Consider the following 27,903-nt stretch of genomic DNA (forward strand, 5'->3'; position numbering starts at 1 on the left):
AATTTGTTTGGAATTTCCCTGGAGACATTCCTGGAAGAGTTCGTGAAATAAAACCTTCGGGACTTACTTCAGTAGGAAGATAAAATTCTTTAGAAATCTTAGAACGAATCTCTGGAGCAATTTATGAAGGTATCATTAGAGAAATCCTAGTTGAAATCTTGTATATACCCTGAAAGACATTTTTAATGGAAATCCCTAGAAATTGCTGGAAAAGTTATTGATTGAATTTTAGAAGACGTTTTGACCGGGAATCTAGAAGGATGTTCCAGGAAAATCGAGGGATGAATCACTGGATGAAATCTTGGATGAGTTATGACTTGCTTGGGAAATTTCTCAAACAATTTTTGGAGGAATTCAGATGATTTCTGATATGATCTTTGGAGAAATTCCATTTCTGTGGTTCTCCTTGGAAAAATACAGGTTAAATTCTTGAGGTATTCTTAACTAAATTCTTGGTTAGATTCCCTAGGGAAATCCTAGGAGAAATTGTTTGGGAAATAAGCATTAAGAGAACTCCTTTAGAAATTTATTACTCAGGAAATTCTGAACATATGGGCGAATACACTAATCAATTTCTGATTAAAGTCCTAGATAAAATCGTGAAAAAATACATACAGTAATGCTTGTCGTAATTTGAAATGCCTAATATTATGAAGAATCAAACTCTTATCTCCTGGCTCCTATTAGGTTTTGCTTTTTTTTTTATTCTTGTTTTGTCTCTTTTAGGCCTCTATTTGGTTTCTTTTAGATATCTTATAATACTTTTTGAACGAACCAGTCTAATAAGAATTATGTTATTTTATCTGTTGAGCGGAAAAATCATCTAAAAATATCGTTTAGAAAGCTTAGAAATAGTAGAATTGCCTCAACTCAACTTAACTCTAATCCGACCAATATGTCACTTACATCCCTTTGCATTTGAGCACCTCAAACACAGTAGCTTTCAATTTCCATTTCAATTTCAATTTTTTCTTAGCTTCACTGTGCTTAAAATATTTGCCAAAGTTTGTCCTACCCATGGTTTCAAATAGCCTTCGATATTTCTTTTTGCTCTGGCCCGTCAGGAGCTCTTGATCAGCTGGCAACAGAGATTAAAGTTTACTTTTCATCCATATTCTCAGTGAATAACCATAACGTTATGACACGATCGAATTTTCAATGTAAGGTGTCTCTAAATTTTGATTTTCGAGTAATCTAGTTGTTTCATTATTACGCATTTTTCGGGAAAACTATTCTATTTAAAATTCATTGAATATTATGACAACATGACCATAGTTAGCTTACGATTTCTGCGAAGAATGGTGAACTGGTGGAAGAATTTGTACAAACGATTTATCCAAATTCACCAAACTGATTACTTATTTCCTCAATTGCCAACAAAATAATTTGGATCTTAATGATAGTCTAGAAACTAAACATCTTACGATGAATTTGACTGCATTCTCTTCTGCTGATTGGATTGATTATCTTAACTAAGGAATTTTTATGAACTGCACTGAAATCTGCAAAATCTTTTGTATTATTGCGTACAAAAACCATCAACCCTCGTAACGTTCTCAAACTCAACAAGATCGCTTTCGCTTATTATCATCACAACCCCACAGAAACAGTATCGTCCCCCGTACTGAGATCCGATAAACTTTCGCGTTGCCCCCAGCATCAATAGCATCGCGGAGAACATAATCATAATTGAATTGGATATCAATTTTATTGCGACTCTGCTGGTCCACTTTTCATAACGACCAACTGCAGGTGGACCATCCGGGGTTGGTTACGCAATCGATCGAAGCTATGACCCACCCGCCCGATAGCAATATCCCATCATCCAATATCTACGTACGTACCTATATGGATTTAGCTAATTGCATTACGATACTCCGGCCATTCGTTGCCGGAATTGATGAGTTTTTCCCGGCCCCGTTCTCCAGCAGCTCACCTCTATCGACGGGGTACATGGAACGGGATTAATAATTCATCGCAGAGCTGTGTCCCGGTGAAAGTGAGACCTCCGGTCGGTCGGTCACTATTGCAAATATGAGTATTGGGGTGACCCATTTTGTAAGAATCTTGAGTAACACCCCCAAATTTGTCATTTTGGACTTTACTGTGAAAATTTGAGGATTCCGCTCAAACTTTCAAAGTAGCTTCTGGTAGTCCAAATAAACAACTTAGGTGCGTGTAACTCACAATGTTTGTAGTTTGATCATTGTGAGTCACCCTAATGAATATCGATGGCTCGCCAACATTGTCGTCAAGCCTATGTCGGTCATTGATTTCTGACACGTCAAGTGACACTCTTCATGTGACGGGTACGTCTCACTCCTAGGAGAATTCAGCGGGAAACGCACTCGGATAGTGCACACAATGCGTGTCATAAAATATTTCCTGCTCACAATTGTCGGGATCCATACAGAGAGACGGACAAAACTATCAAAAATGTGTTTGAGATTTTAATTTTTGTTTTTATTGTATTTAATGATCCTTATTTGAAATCACACTAAAATTTATTTTTTCGATTTTTTTACAAAATCAAACAAATTTGATATTCATATTGAGAACAAATTTGATATATTAGAAAGTATCAATTTAAGTATTATTCAATATAGGACCTTAGCAATTACGGTGATTTTAAACTTGGAAAACAACTCGTGTCGTGTTCTGAATCTCAATACCTCAAAAAATGTTAAAAAGTTTGCAAAAAAAATCGCTAGTTTCCAAATTGGAGCTGTTTGAAAATTAAAATATTTACATATATTTTGACGATATTTATAACATTGAATGTGTCTTTATTGTTATTTATTCACTCTTCATACACGCTTTGAACGAATTCAATTAAGTATCAACGAATGAAATAGGTGTTTTACTTCTAATAAAATCATTTCTGGATTTTTATGGTACTATAATCCAAATCGCATCCAAATAGCATATAAGGATGTGATATTTTTCGATTATAACAATAAAACTAGTTTTGGCCAAACTAAATTATATTCGTCCATTATGCTGTGTCGCGGCAGTAGATGCTCTCGAGATTCAGCTCGGGTGCAGGTGGAGGAAGCCATCATCAATGAGGTCAATTAAAATTGGCAAGTGGGTTCAATGGACCGCGCTCTGATTGAATTGGATGGTCCTCCACCGCTGCTGGGTGCGACACCGGGGTGATGCAGTATGTCGATGCGTTTCTCTGAAATTGACAGGGATACTCCATCCTGTTCGGCTCTCATGTGTGACTAAAGTGACCAAATTGATGCATGCGAAACGCTAGTACCATTGAATGGGGTAACTTTAATAGGTTTTAAGAGGAAAATCATAGTAATAATAGCTCGTCTAATAGCCGAGTGGTTTCAGTCCGCGGCTACAAAGCAAAGCCATGCTGAAGGTGTCTGGGTTCGAATCCCGGTCGGTCCAGGATTTTTTCCTAATGGAATTTCCTTGACTTCCCTGGACATAGAGTATAATCGTACCTTCCACACGATATACAAATGCGAAAATGGCAACTTTGGCAAAGAAAGCTCTCAGTGAATAACTGTGGAAGTGCTCATAAGAACACTACGCTGAGAAGCAGGCTCTGTCCTAGTGGGAAAGTTAATTCCAAGAAGAAGAAAAGGGTAGAACTCGTTGAACTTTCTGGCAAGCTTCCCGTATTGTCAATCTAACCCGCACTAACAAAGTTACTCCATTTCGCGGTAACTACTTCGGTCGAAATAGATCACATTTATTTGATAAAGTGCAACGCAATTTGGTCACTGCACTGGAAATAATTGATGATCACTGGACGCTCATCGGAGCGAACTGGGCTGTTTTTTCGGTGGCACCAACGGATGGTTTGTAAATGACGGCTTGTCAGCTTCGCCAAAACTTTTAAAGTCACGCAAACCTAATTCGATTTATGTGGTTCTGTAGGCAAACCGGGTTGCCACCCGATTGGATTTGAGTTCGATTTCATTATATCATGTGACAGGCCGGTGTCATCCGGTACAGAAATTGACGCAATCAGACACTGTTATTGCATTGACGGTCACCATGTGCACTCCACTTGTTTTCGTTACTACAATACAGTTCCGAAATCCATTAACCTATCGATTGCGATGCCCTTCGACTATTTCATCTCTATACCAAACTAATCATATGTAATACATATTTCGATGCGAAAAGTTCCAACAAAGTTACGTCAATCATCCCGTTTTGAACAAAATCAGTTTTTTCTCACTGGTGCAATATTGCAACTCTCTACATACACATAAACATATTGAAATCGCTTCTAATATTCTTGTTTCATTTCCTTTTGCATTTCAGGATCCAACTGGACCATTTACGTGGGCCTGGCGTTGACGGCGGCGGTATGCATCGCAATCGGAGCTGGCCTGATGAGGCTGGCTCGGCGGAAGAAAACGATTCCGGCGTATAATCTTGCTAGATCAGGTAGGTGGCAAGTACTTAAATATCATATTCGTTGTTATACAAATTGGTTAAGATACAGTGGAAATGTAAGGCTAAAAGAAAAGGGAAGAAGCCTAACGATCAGGCATTGCAGAATTCGCTCTCATTTGATTTTGATTCACGAAGAAAAACATCCCATCTGTTGCGGTCTATGATCGACAATGTATCGCAAGTTGTAACAAGTCTGATAAATAGGAGCAGCGAACGAGAGCCCCAAAGAGATAGCGATGATAAAATCCATTTCTCTCGCTTGTTTACCGTTAGGGGTAGGTGTTTTACTTAACTGGCACGATAAACAATCCCCGAACTTCCGAAAGCAATAGTGTCAAAGTTGTAGCGAATACGATAAACAGTCTCTCTTAATGTGCTGCATGTTATGATAGTTACAGCGAGTGATACGTGAGAGATTATCTCAATTTTCGCAGGATTTAATCCCTGCCAACAGTACTAGAGGTTAACTTGATGTAAGTAGTGGATCTAGAAGGTAAAAAGAGTGGATAAGTGTGCTCTGAATTTCTTAAGAGACTTTTCCAACAATTTCTACAATTTCTTAAGGCCTGTACTCGAAAAAAAAAATGCACCATGTTTATCCGTGTGTAATTTTTTTGTCCGTGGGTAAAAAATGATGGAAATCTGGGTAAAACTAGATTGGAGTGTATTGTTTACACGTGCAGAATTTTATAACAATTGGTTCAGTAATTATTTAGATGGCATCGAAACAAAAAGAAAATCTCCGGAGAATTTCGTGCGCCGTCATGGAAAATCCGACTGCGAGCATGAGATGGATCGAAAGACAATTGAGAATCACCCATACAAGTGTCTCTTGGGTGTCAAAATCTCGAATTTTCAGGCTTAAATAATGATGGCCCTTGAACAAATAAACAATTTTATCCAAGACTCCATTTTTGTAAGAAACCAGGTACTAGAGATATTTGCAAAACAAAATTTTCATGCACACTATCGCCACATAATGGCGAAATTTTGAAATACCTAAATGACCACCGCGTGATCTCATGAACAACTATGTCGAAGATGGTATTTCTATAAAGGTTGTGTTCACCCTTTACCGAATTATTGCGACACCGAAAATGTATAATGTTTAAAATAAAACCAAAATTTTAGGGTAGTTTTATACATATATTTACTTCAAATTCAAAAGAAAAGTTAATCGATGGAGCCTTGAGTGTAAAATTGAAGGCATTTTCGCTTGATGCCCTCCATCAAAGTCTTTATAGTATCATCCGGTACCAGTTTGACTGTCTTCTTGCTCTTCCGAAGTTCCCGCTTCTTTATTGTCCAGTACTGCTTCACCGGGCGCAGCTCCGAACATTTTGGCGGATTCATGTTCTTTGTAACAAAATGGACAGAATTGGCCTCATACCACTCCCCAGACAACCAGAAATCGCCTGAAAGTTGACGTTACAACTCGTTTATTCATATTAATTACATCAAACCCGCAAAACACCATGGATAAACTCGTCAGATTGATGAGCTTCCTCGCATAAAACACTTCCTTTCTGAGTTCATTTGTACATTTTGTTTCGTCCCGTACACTCGTACAAAGTAAGTCGAATCAATCCGTAGCAGCTATCAAATCAACATTTGTTATCATTAGTTAAGTCGCATAAGATCACAGGTTAGTTCGATAGAATATTTATACACTCGCATTGTATGTTATTATTCATCACATAATATATGCATGCATATCGCCTCCACTTTTGTACGTAGAAGGCCTTTTCGCGACATCTTATAAGTGAAATGTTGCACATACAAAGCCTCCAGGTGATTTCGTTATGCGTACATTTTGGTTGTCTGCGTCCAGGACACTTTTAGAATAGTGACATGATGCCAAATCTGGCTAATACAGCGGAGCTTTGTCGTGCTGCTGCAAGAACGGCCAAAGGCGCTTCTCGAGGCACTCAGATTTGTAGATCTCACCATTTACTATGCCCTTTGTCACGAAAGGCTCACTCCTCAGTCCGCGAGAGCAGATGGCCTGCCAAATGAGATATTTGGAGGCGAACTTCGACATTTTATTCTTCTTAAATTTGCCGTCCACATCGAACTTGCTCTTGCCGGTGAAAAACTTCAACACCGGAATTTGCTTAAAATCGGCTTTTATATACGTTTCGTCGAGTTTTAGCCGTCGATTGTTGCCGCTCATCGCAGTTTGGGAAGTTCTGTACCTTGTATGTATGTAGTCCAGCTCTCTTCTTTGCATTCTGGACGTAGCTTTGCGACATGCCGATCTCATTAGCCAAATCACGGCTTAAGACGTTGGGATTTGCTTAATCATACGCTTCACCTTTCCCTCCGCCTTTTTGTTCTCTGTTCCCGGTTTTCTTCCAGCTCCTTTGCTGTGGTCCAACGTCAACCGCTCCTGGAACCGCTTCAACACTCTGGAGACGGTTGAATGGTGAATGTTCAACATTTTTCCCATCTGCCGGTGCGACAAGTCAGGAAATTCTCTCGAATCGCGTTAGTTCACCTCCATTTTCGTTGAATCGAAAAACACGACTTCGAGTTTGACAGCATGTAAACAATACACATCAATGAAAAAGTGTGCAAAATTTTGTTGATTTTTACCCAATGGTAGAAAAGTTATGCCCTGTTGAATGTGTCGCAATAATTTCGTGTTCGCCCTTTATGCAGTTGTTTATTACCGTCGTTGGGGGTGACAATGGGTCAAAAAGGGATATGTGCGATTTATTTTTTGAATAACTATCGCAATTTAACTCCAATAAACTTCAAATTTGGTGTGTATGTACAACTGCTCAAAAAATTAAAGACAAATATTTATTCACAGCGGCACCACAAATGAATGAAAAATGACCCAATCTCACCCCATAGAGGGGGTGACATTGGGTCACTGTAATTGAAATAACTTGTTTTTGAGAATATGATTTCAAAACCATTCACAACTGAAAAATATTGACAAAAAACGATGAAAACAAGACAAAAAGGTATCTAAGATGTTTCACAAGTATGATAAACCCACTTAAAAGCAAGATTATACTGAAAATTGAAGAGCTATGAGAAAAAATATATAACCCAACATTTATCATCAAGTTTACATAAATTTTCTTGGTGTTTCCCTCAAATTGTCTTCAAAGTCTCATCCCCATTGCTATAAAGCCCATTCAGTTTCCCCAAAGGTGTACTGAAACAGTGATTATTTCAAACCTTCGCAAATAGATAAATTTCGGTGTGACATTCCACGATCAATAAATTTCAGGCAGAAGTTGATGTCATAATTCCAGTATTTCAGCGATCCAACTCATTTGTATTTCCGTGAGATGTTTCTATAATATGAAAACACTGATAAATAATCAAATTTAGAAAAAAAAAACACCTTTTTGATAAAAATTTACGATGTTGCTGCGCACGAAAAACAGTTGCTGGTTTGAGAAGTTATCAAAATGTGTTGTATTGTTATTCAATGCACGGAATACTCAAGTAGACTTGTTTGATGTTTCAGAGATGCTGTATTTAGAAAAAATAAACACATCTTAATGAAAAAAAAAACACCCGGCACCGTAAAATGTCAAAAAAGTTGACTTGGAATTTCATTAACTATCGTTCTTGCTTGACCCAATCTCACCCCCATTTTCAATGTTTTAGACATCGTACCGAAAAAAATGATTTTTTTGTGGGAAAATCAAAAAGATTCCGGAAAATACCTGTGATGTGTAATGAAAAGACTTTCAACATTCTACTAATACAACGACAGAGGCTAGAGTACATGCGTGATACTTTGTACAGGAGAAATTTAATGTTGTAAATTTTATCTAGTTTCAACATGCAAGTTTATTGATGTAGTAAACAAAAACTACTATTTCTAAAAATGCATATTGTTATGAATTATGTGAAAAAATATGTTCCCTAACATATGAATTATTAATTTTAGTAATATCAGCGCTATTTGCTGAAATATTTCACAAAACATATTTTTCCATTTTGACCCAATCTCACCCCCCAGACCCATTGTCACCCCCATCGACGGTAATCTATGATTTCCTTTATTAAGATTCAGTACCCGGGCTCTTGCTAGATTGGGTTTTATGATTTGTTTTGCTTGCATGGCCCTCTGACATTCCCCAATTTTTCGGTTCAGAACGGTTCAGGGACGACAAAGCTCGAAGCTACACTCTATCTTGTCATATTCATACAAATTGAATTTATGTTGGCTCCTCTCTCTCAAAATTTCAAGTTAAAAATAAATAAATTAATTAATTCAATACGAATTAATATTGAATTCATATTGGTTTCTGATTCAATTTTGATTGCATCTAGATTTTATCCAGATTGAACTCAGATTTAATTCAAATTAAATTGCGATTTAATTCTGATTGAGTTTACATTGGATTTAGATTAAACTCAATGCGAATTCGGATTAAATTCAGATTGCCTTTATAATGAATTCATATTGATTTCAAATTGAATTCACATTGAATTTAGCTCAAATGCAAATTTAATTCAGATTAAATACAGGCTAAATAAAAAAGTAATCGAATTCATATTCAGCGCCGTAGCGTGCGGTTGGCCAGGTTGGCACCCGCCAAGGGCGCCAGCCTAATAGGGGCGCCAAAATACGTGAATCGTTTGGACAATTTTTGGAGATGTGTACTAAATTAGGGCTCCTTTTTAGTAACAATTTCAAAAGAATTATTGGACATAATAAAGTAAAAATTATATATAAAGTATTAAATGAAACAATTTCTGAAAAGCTTTTAACAAAATATGCAATGCGTATTTCAAAAGATATTGTTCATTTCTTGCATTTTTCTTTATAAGTTCGATGTTTTAATAATTACACATACAAGTTTGTTAATAAGAAGAATCAAAGATTTTTATTATTCACTAGTGGACCCAGCAAACTTCGTCTTGCCATCAAGTAGGCAGTTGAAAAACGCCATGAAACGTCCCGTACAAAATGACAGCTCCGTTCACTCCCGTTTTTTCGACTTTCGCGTTCAATATCATGGACTTTTTATATACACAAACACGTCGGAACACTTCAGGAACATAACAATGGAGAAATTTTCAAAATCCGATAGCCTATTCTCAAGCCATTTCGTGACATACAAACACCACTTCATTTTTATTATTATAGATAAATCTGAATGCACGCTGAAAATTAGTCAGTATGTTTCGATCACTGGATTTAATTATTAAAATTACAAGAAATAATTTCCCAGATACGACTCTTTGAGAAGTTGACGGGCAAAATTGAAATTCTACTTAGTCTTGATAAAGGTTGTAGCATAATGATTAAATTTGTAGAAAATAACACTGAATCTCAGACTGGATCCTATATTTTTTCATAGAATACTGATTATGGATCTAACATTATCATGAGCGGTACTCACGGCAGAATTTCAAAACAAAATTGGGAAAAATCAAGGACAGGATTCTAAGCAGAGCTCTTGCTTTATCTTGTGGTAGTGGTTTAACAGAATGTAGTGTATTTTTTTCATAACTTCGATAATGTTTAAATTTATAAACCTAGCCGAAAATTCTCAGAGCAGACATAATTTAAGAATCTGCAATACATTTTTAATAACATATAGAACATTCTACACTATTTGAAACTTGTTTGGTTTTTCAAAAAAGATTATAGTAGAAAGGTTGAATGTAACTATTTAGACCTCTTCAAGATTTTTTTAAGATAAGACCTCCTTTCAAAATGTTTGCCTGGTTGATTTTTTTCATATTCATTTGATGGATTTTAAACTATATTCCATCGAAAATATGTATGGTTAACTTACTTTTCACCGATTTCCGATGAACCTTTTCTTCCACCGTAAAATTAAATTTAATTATGAAGTTCTTGAATAAAAATAGCAATTTTTGTAAATAATTCTTTCATTAAGATATAAATAATTGTGCAGAAAGCTTCCAATTTTAAGGGTAATTTTAATTCCTTAGAAATTAATTGAAAAGTCTTTAATATATTTCAAGTTTTGTTGATTGATGAAAAATTTGTGATTTCCACATTGCTACTTTGCAATAAAAATTTTAGAGAATATCTTGACTAAATCTACACTGATTAATTAATAAAAAAGGCTCTGCTTGAAAACAAATGGTTCAGAAATATTTGTTAAAAACTTGTTTTGCACCAAAATTTGCAAATTTTGATTGAAACATCTAGTAGGACCAGTAGATTTGTTTCCAGTCAAATGAACTGTAAATGTCTTCAAAAATTTTCAAATCATCTTTCAGCTAACATTCAAAAATATTTTTTTTGCATGAGTTTAGTCAATAATTTAATATGTTCTGAACTGAAAAAAACTATTTATGACACTTTTGATGATTTGCATAAAAATTGTTTCAAAGATAATTTTGATAAGCTTTGATTAAGGGGCGCCAAATTGGAGGTTCGCCAAGGGCGCCATGAGGCCACGCTACGGCTCTGTTCATATTTGGCCAAGCTTTGTTTTAGTTTACATTGATTTGAGAATGAACTCAAGATTGGGTGGAGTTAATATTGGATTGAATTGAGGTTGAATCCAGTTTCTGTCTGAATCTGGTTGACCTCCATATTGAAGTCCATTTATATTTTGGTTAAATCCAGTTCGTACTAAGATGAGATTTCGATTGAATACAATTTATCCAGATCTAAACCATAACTCAGCACCTTATCGTTCAGTTTTGGAGATCGCATCCAGATGTTGACCCAACCAAAACGTAAAATGTCAGGAGCTTGATTTAAATAATGCACCGTAAAAGTTGCAACACCACCGTCGATTCAGAACTTAACTGACCCAAATCGATCACTAACCGGGCACACTTTCTCGCAATGGTCCATTTGGATCACATCAAAACCGTCTTCGACGATGGGCGTACGTAAATTTGGCCACACTTCTCACCACTTAGTTCCCTTGTAGTAGATAGATAGGGCAGAACTGTCCATATTTGCATAACCAACGTAACCACCAGTACTATCATTGTTGTGAAAATATGTTGAGAATTGTAATATTGGTGCTTACGTCGCCTATGCGAACATAGATAGAAAAGCGTCTTTGTTTAGTCTTCTCCAAATAGTATTTCCCCCCACTTCATGCTCGAAGATGCGATGACTTGTTCTTGAAAGTAAGAGGGGGAGCAGCAGCAACTAACGAGTGTGTCGATGCAATAAATTCCACGATGGGAGATGTAAACGCAACAACGATGGAAACTGTGCGGAGCAACCACTTAATCTGGTTTTGGAGTATTAGCCGTCGAACAAATTTGGTGCTAAAGGGTATTTTGGAATAATTTATACGTCTATCATCGGCACCTATCGCGAAAGTTGCTGGTTTGCCACGAGTTAATGGGTGCCAGGGATGAGTTGGTAGTTTGGAGTTTTTTTTTTCGACGGATTCAGATGTAAACAGTCCGTTTGGAAGTAGGATTTCTCGAGTGTAGGTTCTGAATGAACGGATTGGATGGATTTGGGTTATTTAGGTTTGGTTCTGAAACGGCGTGTTTGGTTGGATGAGCTAGCGTAATGATCTGTTTCGATTAACGAGCATGCCGTATGGATTGATTTGAGTTGATTGATTGATCGCAGGTGCTTCGCCAAAGTGGATTTTGAAAATATCGATGTGAAATATGGACTGGGTAGAAAGTTGTGTTAATATACTGGAGCGATGATGGCTTGGCCTGATTATTATTTTTGAAATCGGAACAGAAAATTGTAATTGTAAATGGATACCTCTTCAGCGTTTCTTTAATTTAATCCCATAATTCAAATTGAAATCAATCTCATGTCACACGGACATCGAGCATAAGTCTAGCTTTTTCTAAAACTTCAATATTAATTAGATCGCTTTTGATAGAGTTTACTTAATTATATTCTCGAGAAAGTCCTCGTCGACGAATGCGAGATTGGATTCTCTTTTTCATAATGATTACTTGGACTGGAGAAAATCCAAGTCTGTTCCAAGTTCTAGTCTCATTTTTTTGCGATTTGGAAGGAAACCTTGATTCCCCTAATGGAGTTCAAGATCTCCTGGCTAAATTCCCCAAATTCGGAACAAATAACCACGATAGGTGGCACGCTTTGTTTCCTCACTTGATTCAAAGAGCCTGGGCTAGAGGCTGCTTTGTTTTGGTGTTCGGAAAATTTGTTTAACGCATCAAACTGATTGCTCATTTCGATGCAATTACCCTTAGAAGAAAACGCGCATCCGGAGAAACGTCCTTTCTTCCATTCTTGCCACGTTTAGTGACAGTTTCAAATACCGCTTTTTGGGAGGAAGTTGTGAATTCAGAGATTCACCCTTCCTTTTGTTTGTAATTGCAACCGTGTTCAGTGAACAAACGAAAGAAGAAGAGATTTTCTAAGAGGTTTTTTTTTTTACAAGACGGTGTCTAATATGGATTACTACCGCCAGCACTGATTTTTCACTTACGGGTCCAACGAAAAATCAAAGGCACGGGTCCTAAACAGCATCGTACAGGAATCAATAGTAGAAGAATAATACTGAAAAGCATTGTTTTAGTAGCACTGAGAAGTACTGTTTTATTGCTTTAGATAGTTTTAAAAACTTCTAAGAGCAGAAACAATTTGTGTACCCACAGCACGAACGTACGATGCGCACTGTAAATTTCATCTTAATTTCATTATTAAACTGCATTCTATCAATATTTGATGAAATTTTGGCTTTCCTGCAATAATTACCAAAACATCTCCTAGAAAACATGCTATTGACATATAAGCCATTTCTAAAACATTCCCAAAGCCGTTGTTTGAACTTCATTTCCTAATAAGTTAAAAACCCTAATAGAAGTTTGATCTGATTGCATTTAATTACGAGTTGATGGGGTGTTTTCACCGGTTCAATCTGTTAATGTCCAAACCAACCAGTTTCAGCCGTTTGCAAGGAATTAATTCCACTTAGGCATACGTACTTATTTAAATTAAACCTCTCGCCGCCCCTATACTCGTGCTGACCGGATCGCCTGAACCGCCTGAATGATTTCGTCATTAAAATTGAAAAGTGACCACCGGTCTCCCAGCCGGTCGCAGGTCGCCTTGGCGCGACTCTTAACGTGCAAATTAAGTAAGATATCGATTTCTCTCCATTACGTAGATTTATATTTGTTCGATTTGCCTTCGCGCGTTGCACACTGGAGCAATTTGGATCAATCATGGCCAAAACTATCAGCTTCTAGCCCAGGCGCTTGGATTCATGTGAGGAAGCAAAGAGTGCCGCCTATCGTGGTCAGTTGTTCCGAATTTGCGGGATTCAGGCAGGAGATCTTGAACTTCATTAGGGGAATAAAGGTTTCCTTCCAAATCTCAAAGAAAGGAGACTGTCGCGTTTTGCTGGAAACTCTTAAAGACCGCGAACTTTTTCTCAAACATCTTGAAGAGAAGAAGCACATTTTTTTTACTTATAACGACAAAACTGAACGTTTGTTCAAAGTCGTCTTGAAAGGTCTCTCAAGTGACTATAACTTACCTGAAGAGATCAGAATGGAATAAATGATTTACTTGGATTTTCTCCAGTCCAAGTAATCATTATGAAAAAGAGAACCCAATCTGGCATTGTTCGGAAAGGGCTTTTTCAAGAATATTATTTAGTTCATTTTAACAAAAAAGATCTAAATATTATTAGAGCTTTAGAAAAAGCTTGACTTATGTTCGATGTCCGTGTAACATGGGGACATTTCCAGAAACTTGGAGGAAATTACCAGAACCCCACTCAGTGCCGTCGGTGCCAAAAGTGGGATCATGGAACAAAAAATTGCCGCATGGATGCTAAATGCATGATTTGCGAAGGTTCTTCTCACGCTAAGGACATCTGTCCAGTGAAGGAAGCTACCACCAAGTTTATATGCTTGAATTGCGGGGGCAATCATAAGTTCAATTTTTGGGCTTGCCCTTCGCGTAGGAGGGTCGTCGAGGCTCGTGCCAGGCAGATGAAAGATAATATCCGTTACGATAATGGTCATTTCCGGAATTTGTCTGGTAGAGTTTCGAACAATGCCCATTAGACTGATGCAAATTTTGAAGTTTTCGCTCCCCTTTGCTTAAACTATGTTAATTATGATGAAAATAATCCTCTCAAAATTTGAAGTGATTCGGAAGGAATTTGGTTGTGCACACGCTATTTGAAGTTTATATGGAAATTACTATGGGAAAAGCAAACCTTTTGTGTTCAGTCCTCTAACTGCTCGTCATAATAATGTATGGAAAAGTGAATAGACTCATCTCATGTGAAAACTTCCCAGCTACAACTTTGCTGAAGACCACATTTCGATGGGACGTAAGGATAATTTGTTATTTTTGATAACAAAGTCTAAATCATGCTGAGATGATCATTCAATTACATTCAGAGCAACACTGCTTTTTTGCTGTAGAACATAGTAGCCTGGATTACTTTGATCTGTTCTCCCCGCCATGAGCACCACTGTTGCCTGCCGAACAGTTGGTTATGTAACACCTTCGGGTTCGAATCTTTTAATTTCGAATGTATCTACCCACGGTAAATCCTTTGCAGATATCGTAGCAGGTAATTTGAACTCCTCCCCTATTCGTACTATGAGTACCGTACTCCGGGGGCAAATTGATCAATATTTTACAACTGTTTGATGTGTTATCCTTTGGAATTCAAATATTGTTAAATAAATTTCGACAAAATCAGTACTCAATTGATCTTTAACAGTTTATGAAATCCATTTTTCATGAAATAATATTTAACATATCATTAAAAAAATAACAATAACAAAAAATTAAAACGACACTTTGGGGCGAAATTGATCACCATATCGCAAAGCAGATTTTAGAATTCAATTTTTTCCTATCTCTAAATTTGTGTCTCCTGAATCTGAAAATGATGTCGAGATTCTTACAACTCGTATATTTGATCAGTTTATTGCAAAATTAAACTTTGAAAATCTGCCTAATACGCCTAAATGTAGGCAATTTCCCTTGAAATGAGCACATTATTTGAGATAAAACGGTTTTATGAGCAAAACACTATATCTGCTATGCTGTATGGTATCAAAAAAAGTTAAGTAGTTCATACTTAAGCTTAAACAACATTTTAAACACTCAAAGTTAACATGTAGGCATAGCACCAGTGGATTGTTAAGCACAGACATTTCTAACTGTATTGTGTACACCTTCAGAAAGTGTGAATATCTCTGTGCAAAAGTGACGCTAATAAAAATTAAATAGTTCAAAATCATCATTAGACATCTATAAACTAGAAAACATGGAATGTTTGTGGTGCCAATGACTTCTTTAGCATCCCTGGAAGGAAATGTTTTTTGGTACCGACCTGATCAAATTCACCCCAGTGATCAATTTGCCCCCGGATTACGGTACTCATTCTACTTGTTTCAAATCAAATGAAAAAAAACCTACCGCCACAGGTAACTGGTTGGTGTAAAATTTACTAATCAAATTGTTATTAGATTACGTTTTTCTAATGGACCCAATAAATAATAATTTAAATATTTTAAATTGGAATGCTCGTTCTTTGAATGGTAAAGAGGACAAGCTGTTTAATTTTCTTACAGCTAATAACGTGCATATAGCAGTTATTACTGAAACATATTTAAAACTTGGATCCAAACTAAAAATAGATCCTAACTTTTTTGTTTATCGTAATGATCGACTTGATGGGGCATGTGGGGGAGTTGCAATCATCATTCATAGGCGTTTAAAACATCAACTGTTTTCGTCATTTGAAACTAAAGGTTTTGAAACTTTAGGTGTTTCAGTGGAAACACAGCTTAGTAAATATACTTTCATAGCTGCCTATTTGCCTTTTCAATGCTCTGGACAGCAAGTTAATTTGCTGCAAACTGACTTGCGAAAATTGACTCGCCATAAGTCATTTTTTTGTCATTGATGACTTTAATGCCAAACATCGGTCATGGAATAATTCTCAAAGTAATTCCAACGGCAGAATTTTATTAGATGAGTGCTCTTCAGGTTATTTCTCAATTCAATACCCTGATAGCCCTACATGTTTTTCCTCTTCTAGAAATCCATCTACGATTGATTTGGTCTTAACCGACTCTAGTCATCTTTGTAGCCAACTGATTACTCATGCTGATTTTGATTCTGATCATGTCTCTGTTACATTTCAAATATCCCATGAAGCGATGCTCAATCCTATCAGCTCCACTTTCAATTATTTTCGAGCCGACTGGTTTATATATGAAACATTTATTGACTCTAATCTTGATGTTAATATTCCTTTACAAACAAAACTTGATATTGATAATGCTCTTGAAACTTTACAAATTCCATTGTTGAAGCCAGGAGTATTGCAATTCCAAAATGTGAAGTAAATTTTGAATCCGTGATTATAGACGATGATCTTAAACTCTTGATCCGTCTTTAAAACGTGAGGAGGAGGCCATTTCAACGCACTCGCGATCCTGTTATGAAAATTATATGGCAAGATTTGCAGAAAGAAATCAAGAAACGTTTTTCACAATTAAGAAACAAGAATTTGAAAACAAAATTTCTCAATTGGACCCTGGTTCTAAGCCCTTTTGGAAATTATCTAAAATTTTGAAAAAACCTCAGAAGGCAATACCGGCATTTAAAGAGGAAAACAAATTATTACTAACTAATTGCGAAAAAGCTCAAAAACTGCAGTTTGAAAGCGCACACAATTTTAATTTAGGAGTTACTAGTCCGAAAGAAAATCAAATTACTCAGGACTTCGAAAATATTCTAAATCAAGAGAACGCTTTCGAAAATTCCTGGGAGACTGATTTGGAAGAAGTGAGAACTATTATTAAAACATTCAAAAATATGAAAGCTCCTGGCGATGATGGAATTTTGTACATCCTCATCAAGAAACTTCCAGAAAGTAGCATATCATTCTTAGTTAATGTATTTAACAAATGTTTGCAATTAGTATATTTTCCTGGCAAATGGAAAAATGCCAAGGTTGTACCAAATTTAAAACCAGACAAAATCCTGCAGAAGCTTCTAGCTATCGTACAATCAGTTTGCTTTCCTCCATCAGTAAACTTTTTGAAAACGTCATTTTGAACAGAATGATGGCCCACATCAACGAAAATTCCAATGAACAGTTCGGATTCCGCCATGGACATTCGGCCACTCATCAACTTTTACGTGTAACAAATTTGATCCGTTCCAACAAATCTGAAGGCTATTCTACTGGTCTTACTCTTCTAGTCATAGAAAAAGCATTCGACAGTGTTTGGCATGAAAGTTTGATTGTAAAATTAAAAAAACTTTAATTTTCCAACATACATTGTTAGAATAATTCAAAGTTATCTGTCAAATCGTACACTTCAGGTTAATTATCAGAACTCCAGGTCTGAAAGATCTTCTGTAAGAGCTGGTGTCCCTCAAGGCATAGCATTTTGGGATCATATTTTCACATCTGACTTACCTGAGTTACCTCAGGGATGTCAAAAATCCTTGTTTGCGGATGACACAGACCTCTCCGCCAAAGGACGAAGTCTGCGTGTCATCTGTAGTCGATTGCAAAAAGTTTGATTTTTTTTTTCAACCAATAATATTCTCACATAAACCAAAAGCTCTTTATTTGAAGCCTTCAAGTGGACATGTTGTCACGATGAGAGCGGTTCCAATAAATAGGTCAGATCAAGTTAAGTATCTAGAGCTCATGCTAGATAACAATTTTATTTTCACAAATAACATTAAGGGCATATATAACATGTCTGTATCCACTTATTAACAGAAAATCAAGACTTTGTCTTAAGAACAAGCTTTTGATCTTTAAACAAATTTTCAGGCCAGTCATGTTGTATGCTGTATCAATATGGACTAGCTGTTGTAATACCAGGAAGAAAGCTCTGCAAAGAATTCAAAATAAAATTTTGAAAATGAAAGCGATCAATACCGCGGTTGTTTTTTTTTTCTTCTGAGTACGCGTGTCCTTTTAAGCAAACGCGAAATATCATTTTTTCAAATCTGATATTTCGACCACGAAGTCATATTTGCTACTCCTCTGTGCGCTGCACCAATGTTGGCCTCGCTGGCATGATAAATTTGCATGAACCGCACTCTGATGCTGCACAATTGCTACACAACCAGCCTGTGGCATGCAACCATAGGAAAACCCCTCTCATTCACCCAATTGAACGAGATAAATCTCGATTGCTGTGGAGAATGCCTGAATCACCATTTCAAATCCGCAAATTGCAACCCCATCACACCCTATTCCAACTGACAAATCCTTCAAAGCGTCGCGTCAATGCAATGAACTGAAACAAAAATCAGAACTCCCATTTTGCAGATCGAAGCAATCTTAGAGCTCCGCTGCAGCGGAAAATTTCCCATTTCCAGTTGGAGCCTCAAACTGTCAAGATGGGAACCGCGAGAATCCGTTTGAAGATGCTTCCGTTCCTGCTTTCGCTGACCGTGGCCATCGTTTCGGCTGGCAACCGCCATCATCGCCACGTTCAATTGGATCCCACGGTTGCCCGCTGGGTCGAACTCGGAAGCTCACTCAAGGCCGATCAAGATGTTGGTTACTCCGAGTGTAGTGGCCCCTTTTGCTCGTAAGTTTTTCGTTTCCAGGGTAGCCGTTAGTTTACGATGTTAATTTTCCTGGTTTTTGGTAACAGGGAATTCGATCAAGAAATTCTCCGTATGAAACGGCAAGATGATACCGCTAATGCCGCTAATGATGCCGCTGCTGCTCAAGGTGCTCCGGCAACTAATGCCACGGGAAGTGGCCAGGACTCAAATAATGGCACCGCAGAAGTTCCACTACCACCGCCGGTTCAAGTCTATCCCAAAATGCCAAAGAATTTCCCATTTCCAAACCTTGACGTCGTTCAGCAGCCTCCAGTTCCGACAAGGGCGCGGAAGATACCACGAATACAAAGCCCATACCCTGCAGCCCCACAGGCACCAGTGCCTCAGTTGCCTGCCACCGGGTTGGAAAAACCTTCGCTTCAGGACCCCCTTCCTGTGCAGCAGCAGGTACCAGACTTGGGAACTCCGATCGAACCAGTAAATGATCCAAACGCAGCGGATTCAGTAAAACTACCAGATGTGGCCGAAGCTCCTGAAGTGCAGGACCTCTCCGAGTTTACGGTGCCCGGAACCAACGACGCAGTTGTGCAGAAACCGTCCGAGAAAGAAACCCCCCCGGTGGCAAGTGTTGGTCGTCCAGATGCCGCTCAAGCTCCTTCAAGTACCGCTGACCAACCACGTCGGCAGGGTCCCATGTTGGGCCCAGAAGACTGGCGATTTTCGGAGCAGGCCAAACGCCGTTGCAAAACTGCCTTCAAACAGCCTTGCGCTCCGATTGGCGGCCCTGCAATGGCTGGACCTCCAATGGCCGGACCTCCGATGGGTCAGCGTGCTCCCCCAGCCGGATGTCGTACCCAACAAGCTCAACCGATGGCACCAGGTCAACCAAGTGGATCGGATCCGTGGAAAAGCGCTGAACAAAAGACCGCAGCCGACCTCAACCAGAGAGATGACACTACGCCACCCGAGGGTGCACCGGCTGAATCCGCTGGGGAACGCCATGGACTAGCGGTTGTCGCTCTGGTGTTGGCCAATGGCCTTTACCTTTTAATGTAGATGATAAACGGAGTGAATAAATTATTTTGAACTTTCGAACAGATTGTTTTCGATTTAAGTGGTTCTATAACCAGAGGCATATCGTCCACGTTAATTCTATAACTCACACTAACCTAATACGACTGAGAATGATTGACGTCAAGTAAAACCGTTCTTTATTTTGTGTTAAACAACATCTACAAGGATCACTATCTCTTAAATACCATAAAACTTTTCACAGAAACCCCCATACCACAATTGCTTCTTCCTAAGATTATTGTTCCCTACGGAGGTCCGGACAGCTTGGACGTCTTTTCTGTGCTTATTCTGCGCGGCGTGTGAATCGAGACGAGTCGCTCTCACCGCGAGTGACGTGAGACGACTAATGTTAATCAAATGGGATCGAGTCGACAATTGTCACCTCATTCGACTCGTGTCACCTCACACGCCGCGCAGAATAGGCACGTTCTAGTCATCAACGTGTCGCAAGCAATCAGCTGTTTGGGCCATGTTCCCTGTGTGTAGCACCTCGCGAGCAACAGCACCAATCTCCAGGGTGAACCCATAAATCTGCAAATAGATACCCACCTATGTGCCAAGTGACTGTCGGTGAATTTACAATCTTCCAACCATTTCGTTGTGCATGGCATGGGTTCTATGCCTAGCGGTCGCACGGATTATGATACCCCCAGCGCGCGCGCGACTCCCAGCTGTGACGGGTCGTGCACCAGCCGTGAACTATATCTCCCTCGTGGTGCTTGTGTGTGTTTTCTTGGATACACGCCGTATCCACTATTTCTCGACCTGTAGCAGGCATCCACTAGATCAGTGATTCCCGAAGTGAGGGAAGTCGACTCAAAAGCCAATTCTGGCATTGAAAAAGGAAAACAATCCAATTGAAAATCAAGTTACTCAGGATTTTAAAAGCATTCTCAATCCAGTGACCATTTTCAACACTTTCGGGGGATTGGAAGAAGTGAAAACTATTAATAACTAGTGGTCCAGGCAAACTTCTTCTTGCCATCAAGTAGGCTGTTGAAAACCGCTATGAATCGTCCCATACTAAATGACAGTTCCGTTCAGTTCCGTTTCTCCTACATTCCCGGTGAACATCCTGAAACTTTTATACACACAAACACGTCGGAACCCTTGACGAACAAAATGGGGGAAGAATTATCCAAATCCGTTGCCCCGTTCGTGAGCCATTTCGTGACATACAAACACCATTCCATTTTTATTTATATAGATAGATAGATATGAAAGCTCCTGGCGATGATGAAATTTTCTACATCCTCATCAAGAAACTTTCAGAGAGTAGCTTATCATTCTTGGTTGATGTATTTAACAAATGTTTTCAGTTGGCATATTTTCTCGACAAACGGAAAAATGCTAAGGTTGTTCCAATTTCAAAATCAGACAAAAATTCTGCAGAAGCTTCAAGCTGTCGTCCAATCAGCTTGCTTTCCTCTATTAGTAAACTTTTTGAAAAGGTCATTTTGAACAGAATGATGGTCCACATCAACGAAATTTTTACGGGTAACAAAATTGATTCGTTCCAATAAACCCAAAGGCTATTCTACTGGTCTTGCTCTTCTAGACATAGAAAAGCATGCTACAGTGTTTGGCATATAGGTATGATTGCAAAATTAAAAAAAAAAACACTTCAAGCTAATTATCAGAACTCAAAGTCTGAAATGCTTTCAGTAAGAGCTGGTGTTCGTCAAGGCAGCATTTGGGGACCAATATTATACAATATTTTAACATCTGACTTACCTGAGTTACCTCAGGGATCTCAAAAATCTTTGATTGCAAACAACACAGGCCTCTCCGCCAAAGGGCAAAACCTGCATGTCATCTGTAGTAAATTGCAAAAAGTTTGGATGTGCAAAAATGGAAGATTTCTATCAATGTTTCTAAAACTCAACTTATAATATTCCCACATAAACCAAAAGCTCTTTATTTGAAACCTTCAAGTAGACATAATGTCAAGATGAGAGAGATTCCAAGTTGGTCAAATGAAGTTAAGTATCTAGGGCTCATGCTGGATAAGAATTTAACTTTCAAAAATCACATTGATGGCATTCAAACCAAATGTAATAAATATGTTAAATGTCTCTATCCACTTCTTAATAGAAAATCAAAACTTTGTCTTGAGAACAAGCTTTTGATCTTCAACCAAATTTTCAGGCCAGTAAGAATTCAGAATCAATTTATCTCAAAGAGGGCGATAGTCAAAAAAAAAAAGTTTGGGAAACACTGACCTAGACTGACACTATGGGGCAAGTGAGGTTCAATCTCCACTAGAGTGGAGAGGGCGAACAACAGAATTATGTTATACAAACGAGTTTATGAGCGGTGTTAGTTTTTCATGTTGATTCATTTGTCTCATGCTGCAACAACAACACGGAGTCGTGCTTTTTTCCGTTCTGACTATGGCATGGTGGTGTGCCGAGAAGCAATGTACCTATGTTGTGAGGACAGAAGGGCCCTAGTGAGCCAGGTCGTTTAAATGTAGTTTAGAAAAGTTTCGCAGGAGATGGTATTCTATTGCAGGTATTTATTTGTCTAAATCAAAACGGGAGATTTATTGGAAACGGGACGTTTGCAATATGAACGTTTCGCCGAGGACCTGGGATCGAATCCCATCCCCGAGATAATCACTTATGACGTACAATGTTATAGTGACGACTTCCTTCGAAAGGGAAGTAAAGCCCTTGGTCCCGAGATGAACTAGCACATGGCTAAAAGTCTCGTTAATTAAAATAAAAAAAAATTAAAACAGAGAAATTATTGCATTCAAGTATTTGGATGAAAAGCAAAAATAATTATTAATTGATAAACCAAATAGAGAAAAAAGCTATAAAATTATAAGAGAGATAAGTAAAAGAGAAAGAAAGAAAAATAATTAAAAAATAAAAAAAAAAACTTAACGGCCCCACTTGAATTATTCAAAATTACAACTATATTGGTAACTCAAGTTCGATACGCCCCAGTGTGAACCTATTCTCACACCGTCATAACATATTGAAATGTTAACTTACCTAAGTAATAATGCTGTATCACGTCAGCAAAATAGTCGTAATAAACTTTTTCCACTATTAATATACACGATCGTGACAGGTGGGCAACCGTCCGTGATTGTTACATCACAACAAAGAATACACTGCTCCAATGTATTCGCTGTGGAATAGAATCCACAAGTACCTCTCCCTTTCCGCTACCACTACTCCACAACCACGAGGAAAATCAACTGCACAGAAGGAAGTGACTCGTCAACAAATGTTTTTCCATCACAATAGGCTTTCTTTCGCTCGCCACTACTGCCACTCTAGGAACTGAATGCCAACCAGACCCAGAGGGGTACTTGTTTTGCACGCAGCCAATTTGCTTTGTATTTTCCTTTTTCCGAATAAACGAACCATTTACCTGGTCCCCTAGAACGCCCCAGGCCCATCATCGGTATAACAAGAGGCTGATCACGTCGATTCGGAACGGCTTCCCTGCTTTTTTTCTTTTTTGTTATTATTTTAATGAAAATCTCAAAGAAATCCAAACAAAGAGAACGAAATTGAAAGATTCAATCGAATGTTGACAGATTCCGTAATTAATCCAGACACAGAACATAACAAAAGCAAATCAGAAGGAAAAATTTCCTTCAATATTCAAGAACATGGTTTCCATTATTTCCGATTCTGGCTGCTCCACCTTTTCCCCCAGGATGCAAGACAAAAGATTTATTGTGAAAAATCACCCCAATGACAAAAATTTCCCGTTCTCCAACTGAAATCTGGCGAACATCGATGGGCGTAGCCAGGATTTCTATCAAGGGGCGAAAGTCCTCGAAGAGGGACGGTTAATGCCCCCCAACTTCCCTGGCATCGCCCATGTCATCATCCCCAGCATAAAAAACTGAAAACTGCAAAGTAAAATCACTTTCCACAATGGTAATGAAGCAGAAACCCATAGAGATAAGACTTCTCCCATCCTTCTTACTTGCGCCCCGTCTGTCGCCCTTCAACACGGCTGCCTTACTTCCTGGTTTGCAACAACGCCAGGCAAATGCTGACTTCAGCTCAGCATGCTCCACCAGAGCTGGAAAACAATTTAAAATGTCCAAACGTTTGTTTATCGCTTCCAACTGTCCACCCCCTCAATCAACCGTCACGGTCATCCTTCGGTGTTCGGTCCTTGAATATCCTCCGAACCCCCGGGAGAGAGCTCAGTAAAAAACCATCAGCCCAGTTACCCGGTTCCGACAACTAGCAAAAGTCAGCTTGCGCAGGCAAGATTTAATTTCCATATTATTTTCATTAATTACCTTTTTCATTGCACTTGGTTTCCTGTGTCTGTGCTCGGGTTGTGGACGGCGAGCGAATACTGTTTTCCTAATCCAGCGTCGGAACCGGAACGAAACGGGAACTGGAGCAAAAACTCCGGCCACCATTCGGAGAGAGCAGGAAGATTAGGCGTCCCCTCCCCTCCTCTTCGAGAGCAGGGGGATGGCAAAAATGAAATACTGTTTGCACTGTCGGAATAGCTCAGCGCAGAGAAATTTGCATGAACTGGGCTCCGCGGAAAATGCAGAGCACGTCTAGCGGAATAAGTGGCCGGTGTGGATTTTCCAGGTTGGTGCAGGGATTGAGACGAGGCAGTCCCGGCGGGAACCAATGAATGCTAACAAGATTCATTTCGAAGGTGATAGGGTGGGTGATCGGAACAAGGAAAAGGAATTCATTTGAATGTGCGATAAAAGTGTGATTTGAGATGGTCTAAAGAGGGTTCTCTGTCAGATTTTCATACAAAATGAATCATGCAGTACTGCTTGTATTTCTTCAACATAGCTTGGAGGTAGCCACTAAGCGCATCATAGCCACCTATGACGCTGGGCGAGCTGAGGCACATGTCGCATGCATATAAGTGACTGTACGAGAGTGCTGACCAGAGCCTAACTTTCAACAACTGAAAGAGTAATGAAAATGAGATTAAATCCAGATAAAACCTTCTACAATTATGTTCATTAGGGTATCAACTAGTGTTTTAGTCATTCAAGGCTTATTTGAACGCGAACAATTAGTATACGGAACGAAACAGTGACATAGGATCAATTTTCAATACATTTGAGACGAATATCCCATACAAACTTCAAATCGAATGCGCCAGCTGGTGGAGCAACCAATTGAGTTGAAATTTTGAGAGAGCGTTTTTTTTACCCTAAGGCTCATATCTAGGGGGTGCCCCGTTGAGTTTTACAACTTTTTTGTTTAAGGGCCAGTCTAATGAACAGGTTTGAGGAATTGTGACCTGATTTCAAGGAAATATAATATGATAGCACTTATCAGTAGGCATAAAGTAAATCGAACCTTTTTAATTTTTATTGAGCATTCGAGGTCAGCAAATGTGAACAAAATTCAGTCTTTAAAACCTAAAAGTACATACCCGTACTAGCAAAACCATATTTAGGTTTTGGTAGATTAGTTCGAAATTTGAAGTAACGCCCTTTTTCATTATTTTGTGTTTCCTTTATATGGCTAAATCTCATAAACTGTTGACTAATTTTTCAATGCAACCTACGGACGACATGTTTTTAACATAAAAAGGCCGTGGCTGTATTATCAATTTTTCGTTTTGGTACAAACACTCCGTAAGAATGGCAGTTTTAACATATTTTGGTCATAGTTCAGAGGCCAATGATATTTTAGTATTACTATCTTCCACAAAAATATGCTCTTAATCAAAACAATTTGCACTGGAGAATGCCAGATTGGGTATAAGGATTTTATACAGTTCCTCCAAGAACTAAATTCGACTAGAATTTCTTCCAGGAATAACTTTCGAGTTTCTCCAGGCATCACACAAGTATTCCTCCAAAAGACGGGGTTGGTGGTCTAATGACTACCACTTCTGCTTCATAAGCAGAATGTCATGGGTTCAATCTCATGCCTGTCCTTTTCCTCGTACTTTTCTTGTATTGTTAACTTGCGTCTATCTTCCACTCTTAACCGTTTCCCTACGCTTCCATTCTTCCATCTTTTCAGCACTTAGAGATGAACCAGCCTCGGGCTGAAAATCTCCCTAATAAAGCTAATAATAATAATCTTTTTAGCACGCCGTTCCTTACGCCAAACAGCAAGCCTATCTGCCATAATTTACCACCCCCACACCTTCCCGCATGAACTGGCGTAGACACAGTGGTATATACGGTCTACTGTGGGAGCCAGTTTACCGCATCACCGATTCCTCCTTCTTCCCCTCATTGGTCTGCATTCTGACGTGGCAGGCGCCATTGTTGCCAAAACATAGAAGATCACCAGCACTTATACACTGAGGGTGTCTGTTAGTCCAGAGCAGTCATCTGTTTGGTTCCTTGTGAATGTGCAGCTGATCTGGCGATTCTGGAGTAACAACCACGGACGACCAATCAAGCTCAAGCTCACCACACAAGTATTCCTCCAATTAATCTGACAGAAAATACTCTGGAAAATGTCTAGCATTTTTTGCAGAGGATTTGTTATAAGGTTCTCCTCCGGGATATTAGCATTCTTCAATAAGTTCTTCCAGAAACTCCTTAAAAATAACTGTTTAGACAAAGTGCATAAGTTCTACACTAACTTTATTGCAGAGATTCATTCGTAAACTACTCAAAAAATTAATATATTTTCTGGATTCCACCGAGTATTTTTCCAAGAATCCAACAAGTCATACATTCAATTTCTCAATAGATGCCTTCAAATATTTGTTCTTGAATTTCTTCAGGAGTTACACACGAACTTTCAGTAACAATTGGGAGATGTAGTCAATGTACTTTCAGGAATCAATTTAAGGTTTTTTCAAAGAATTGCTCCAAATTTCATCTAATTTCTTAATCGAGATTGAGATATTTATATTATATTTTCATATTTCTCTATACACTCGGCCCAGTCCCAGAAAAAATATCAGTTCTTCTAGATATATCTCTTAGAAAACTTCAAAAATCGTCGTAGCATTCCCTAAAGCAATTTTTGTTGGAATTTATTTAGGGTATAATTTAAAAGAATTCCTCCTCAATTTCATCAAAATATTTCTACATTCATTTTTCCAAGAATACTTCGAAAACTTAAACAGGTGTTTCCCCAAAAAATCCTCCTAGAAATACTACAGAAATCCTTTTCGGAACTCCTCCAAGGTTTTCTTCAGCATTTTACTAATACATCTAGCAGAAGCTTGTGGAATCGAGAAAACAATTTGTTCATAAATTTCCTTTGAATTATGCAGATGGTTTTTAGATGTGTTTATAGATCAATGATAGTTAAACCTGAAGTAAGCATTAAAAGAACCTGAAAAAATCGTCGAAATTTATTTTTAATCATATTTGGAAGAATTCTTATTGAAATATTTGGACAAATCTTGAGATAAGTCATTGTACTTTTTATGAAGGAAATCACAGGGAATCAAATAATATAACTTGTGGTTAAGTCCTTAAATTGTTCTCTTTTTTCAAAAGCAGCTCTTCAACTTTCCCATGATCTTTGTAAAAATATTTAGGGAATCTTCTGATAAGACTTCAAGAGACTCTTATGAGAAATCCTTTATTAAACTCTTGAAAAAATCTCTGCTAGAATCCCTAAGAATTGAAATGTCGGCAAGAATATCCATTGGATCGTTCTATGTTATACCTAGTGATATTCCTAATAAGAATGCTGAAAAAACAGGGGAAATTTTTAATAATATTCCAATTGACAGAGGTATTCTGCAAACTCGTGTAAAGAAGCTCAGAAGATGTTTGAAAAGAAATTGTTTAAAATAGTAGTGCAGAACTACTTGGGCACTTCATGATTCACTTTGGCATGATTCGCTTTGACATTAGCTCAGTGAATCGAAAGTGCCAAGAATAGGATCCGGCTAACTATTTAAAAACAGCTGAAGGCTAATTACTTTGAAGAAACCTTGGAGTAAACCCTGCC

The 27,903-nt window shown here is 38.2% G+C and overlaps 2 protein-coding genes across 2 annotated transcripts in view; both read left to right on the forward strand.

Annotated features, from left to right (window-relative positions):
* LOC5570957 (netrin receptor unc-5) overlaps positions 1-27,903 on the forward strand; it is a 507,697-nt gene that overhangs the window by 319,974 nt on the left and 159,820 nt on the right. Inside the window, exon 9 of the mRNA XM_021845791.1 lies at positions 4,294-4,419. Coding sequence (XP_021701483.1) covers positions 4,294-4,419 — 126 coding nt within the window. The remainder of the gene's footprint in view (positions 1-4,293; positions 4,420-27,903) is intronic.
* On the forward strand, positions 18,701-20,023 carry LOC5574040 (proline-rich extensin-like protein EPR1). Its single transcript, XM_021845792.1, has 2 exons — positions 18,701-18,948; positions 19,015-20,023. The coding sequence occupies exons 1-2, from the start codon at positions 18,755-18,757 to the stop codon at positions 19,982-19,984; spliced, it is 1,164 nt and encodes a 387-aa protein (XP_021701484.1). The 5' UTR covers positions 18,701-18,754; the 3' UTR covers positions 19,985-20,023.

The sequence above is a fragment of the Aedes aegypti genome, chromosome 2 (genome assembly GCF_002204515.2).
Source record: "Aedes aegypti strain LVP_AGWG chromosome 2, AaegL5.0 Primary Assembly, whole genome shotgun sequence".
Classification (NCBI taxonomy): Eukaryota; Metazoa; Arthropoda; class Insecta; order Diptera; family Culicidae; genus Aedes; species Aedes aegypti.

Excerpts from the sequence above, each read along its gene's own strand:
- LOC5574040 (XM_021845792.1), top strand. The coding sequence starts at position 18,755 with ATGGGAACCGCGAGAATCCGTTTGAAGATGCTTCCGTTCCTGCTTTCG. Across the intron at positions 18,949-19,014 it reads TGTAGTGGCCCCTTTTGCTC|GGAATTCGATCAAGAAATTC; the intron begins GTAAGTTTTTCG and ends TTTTGGTAACAG.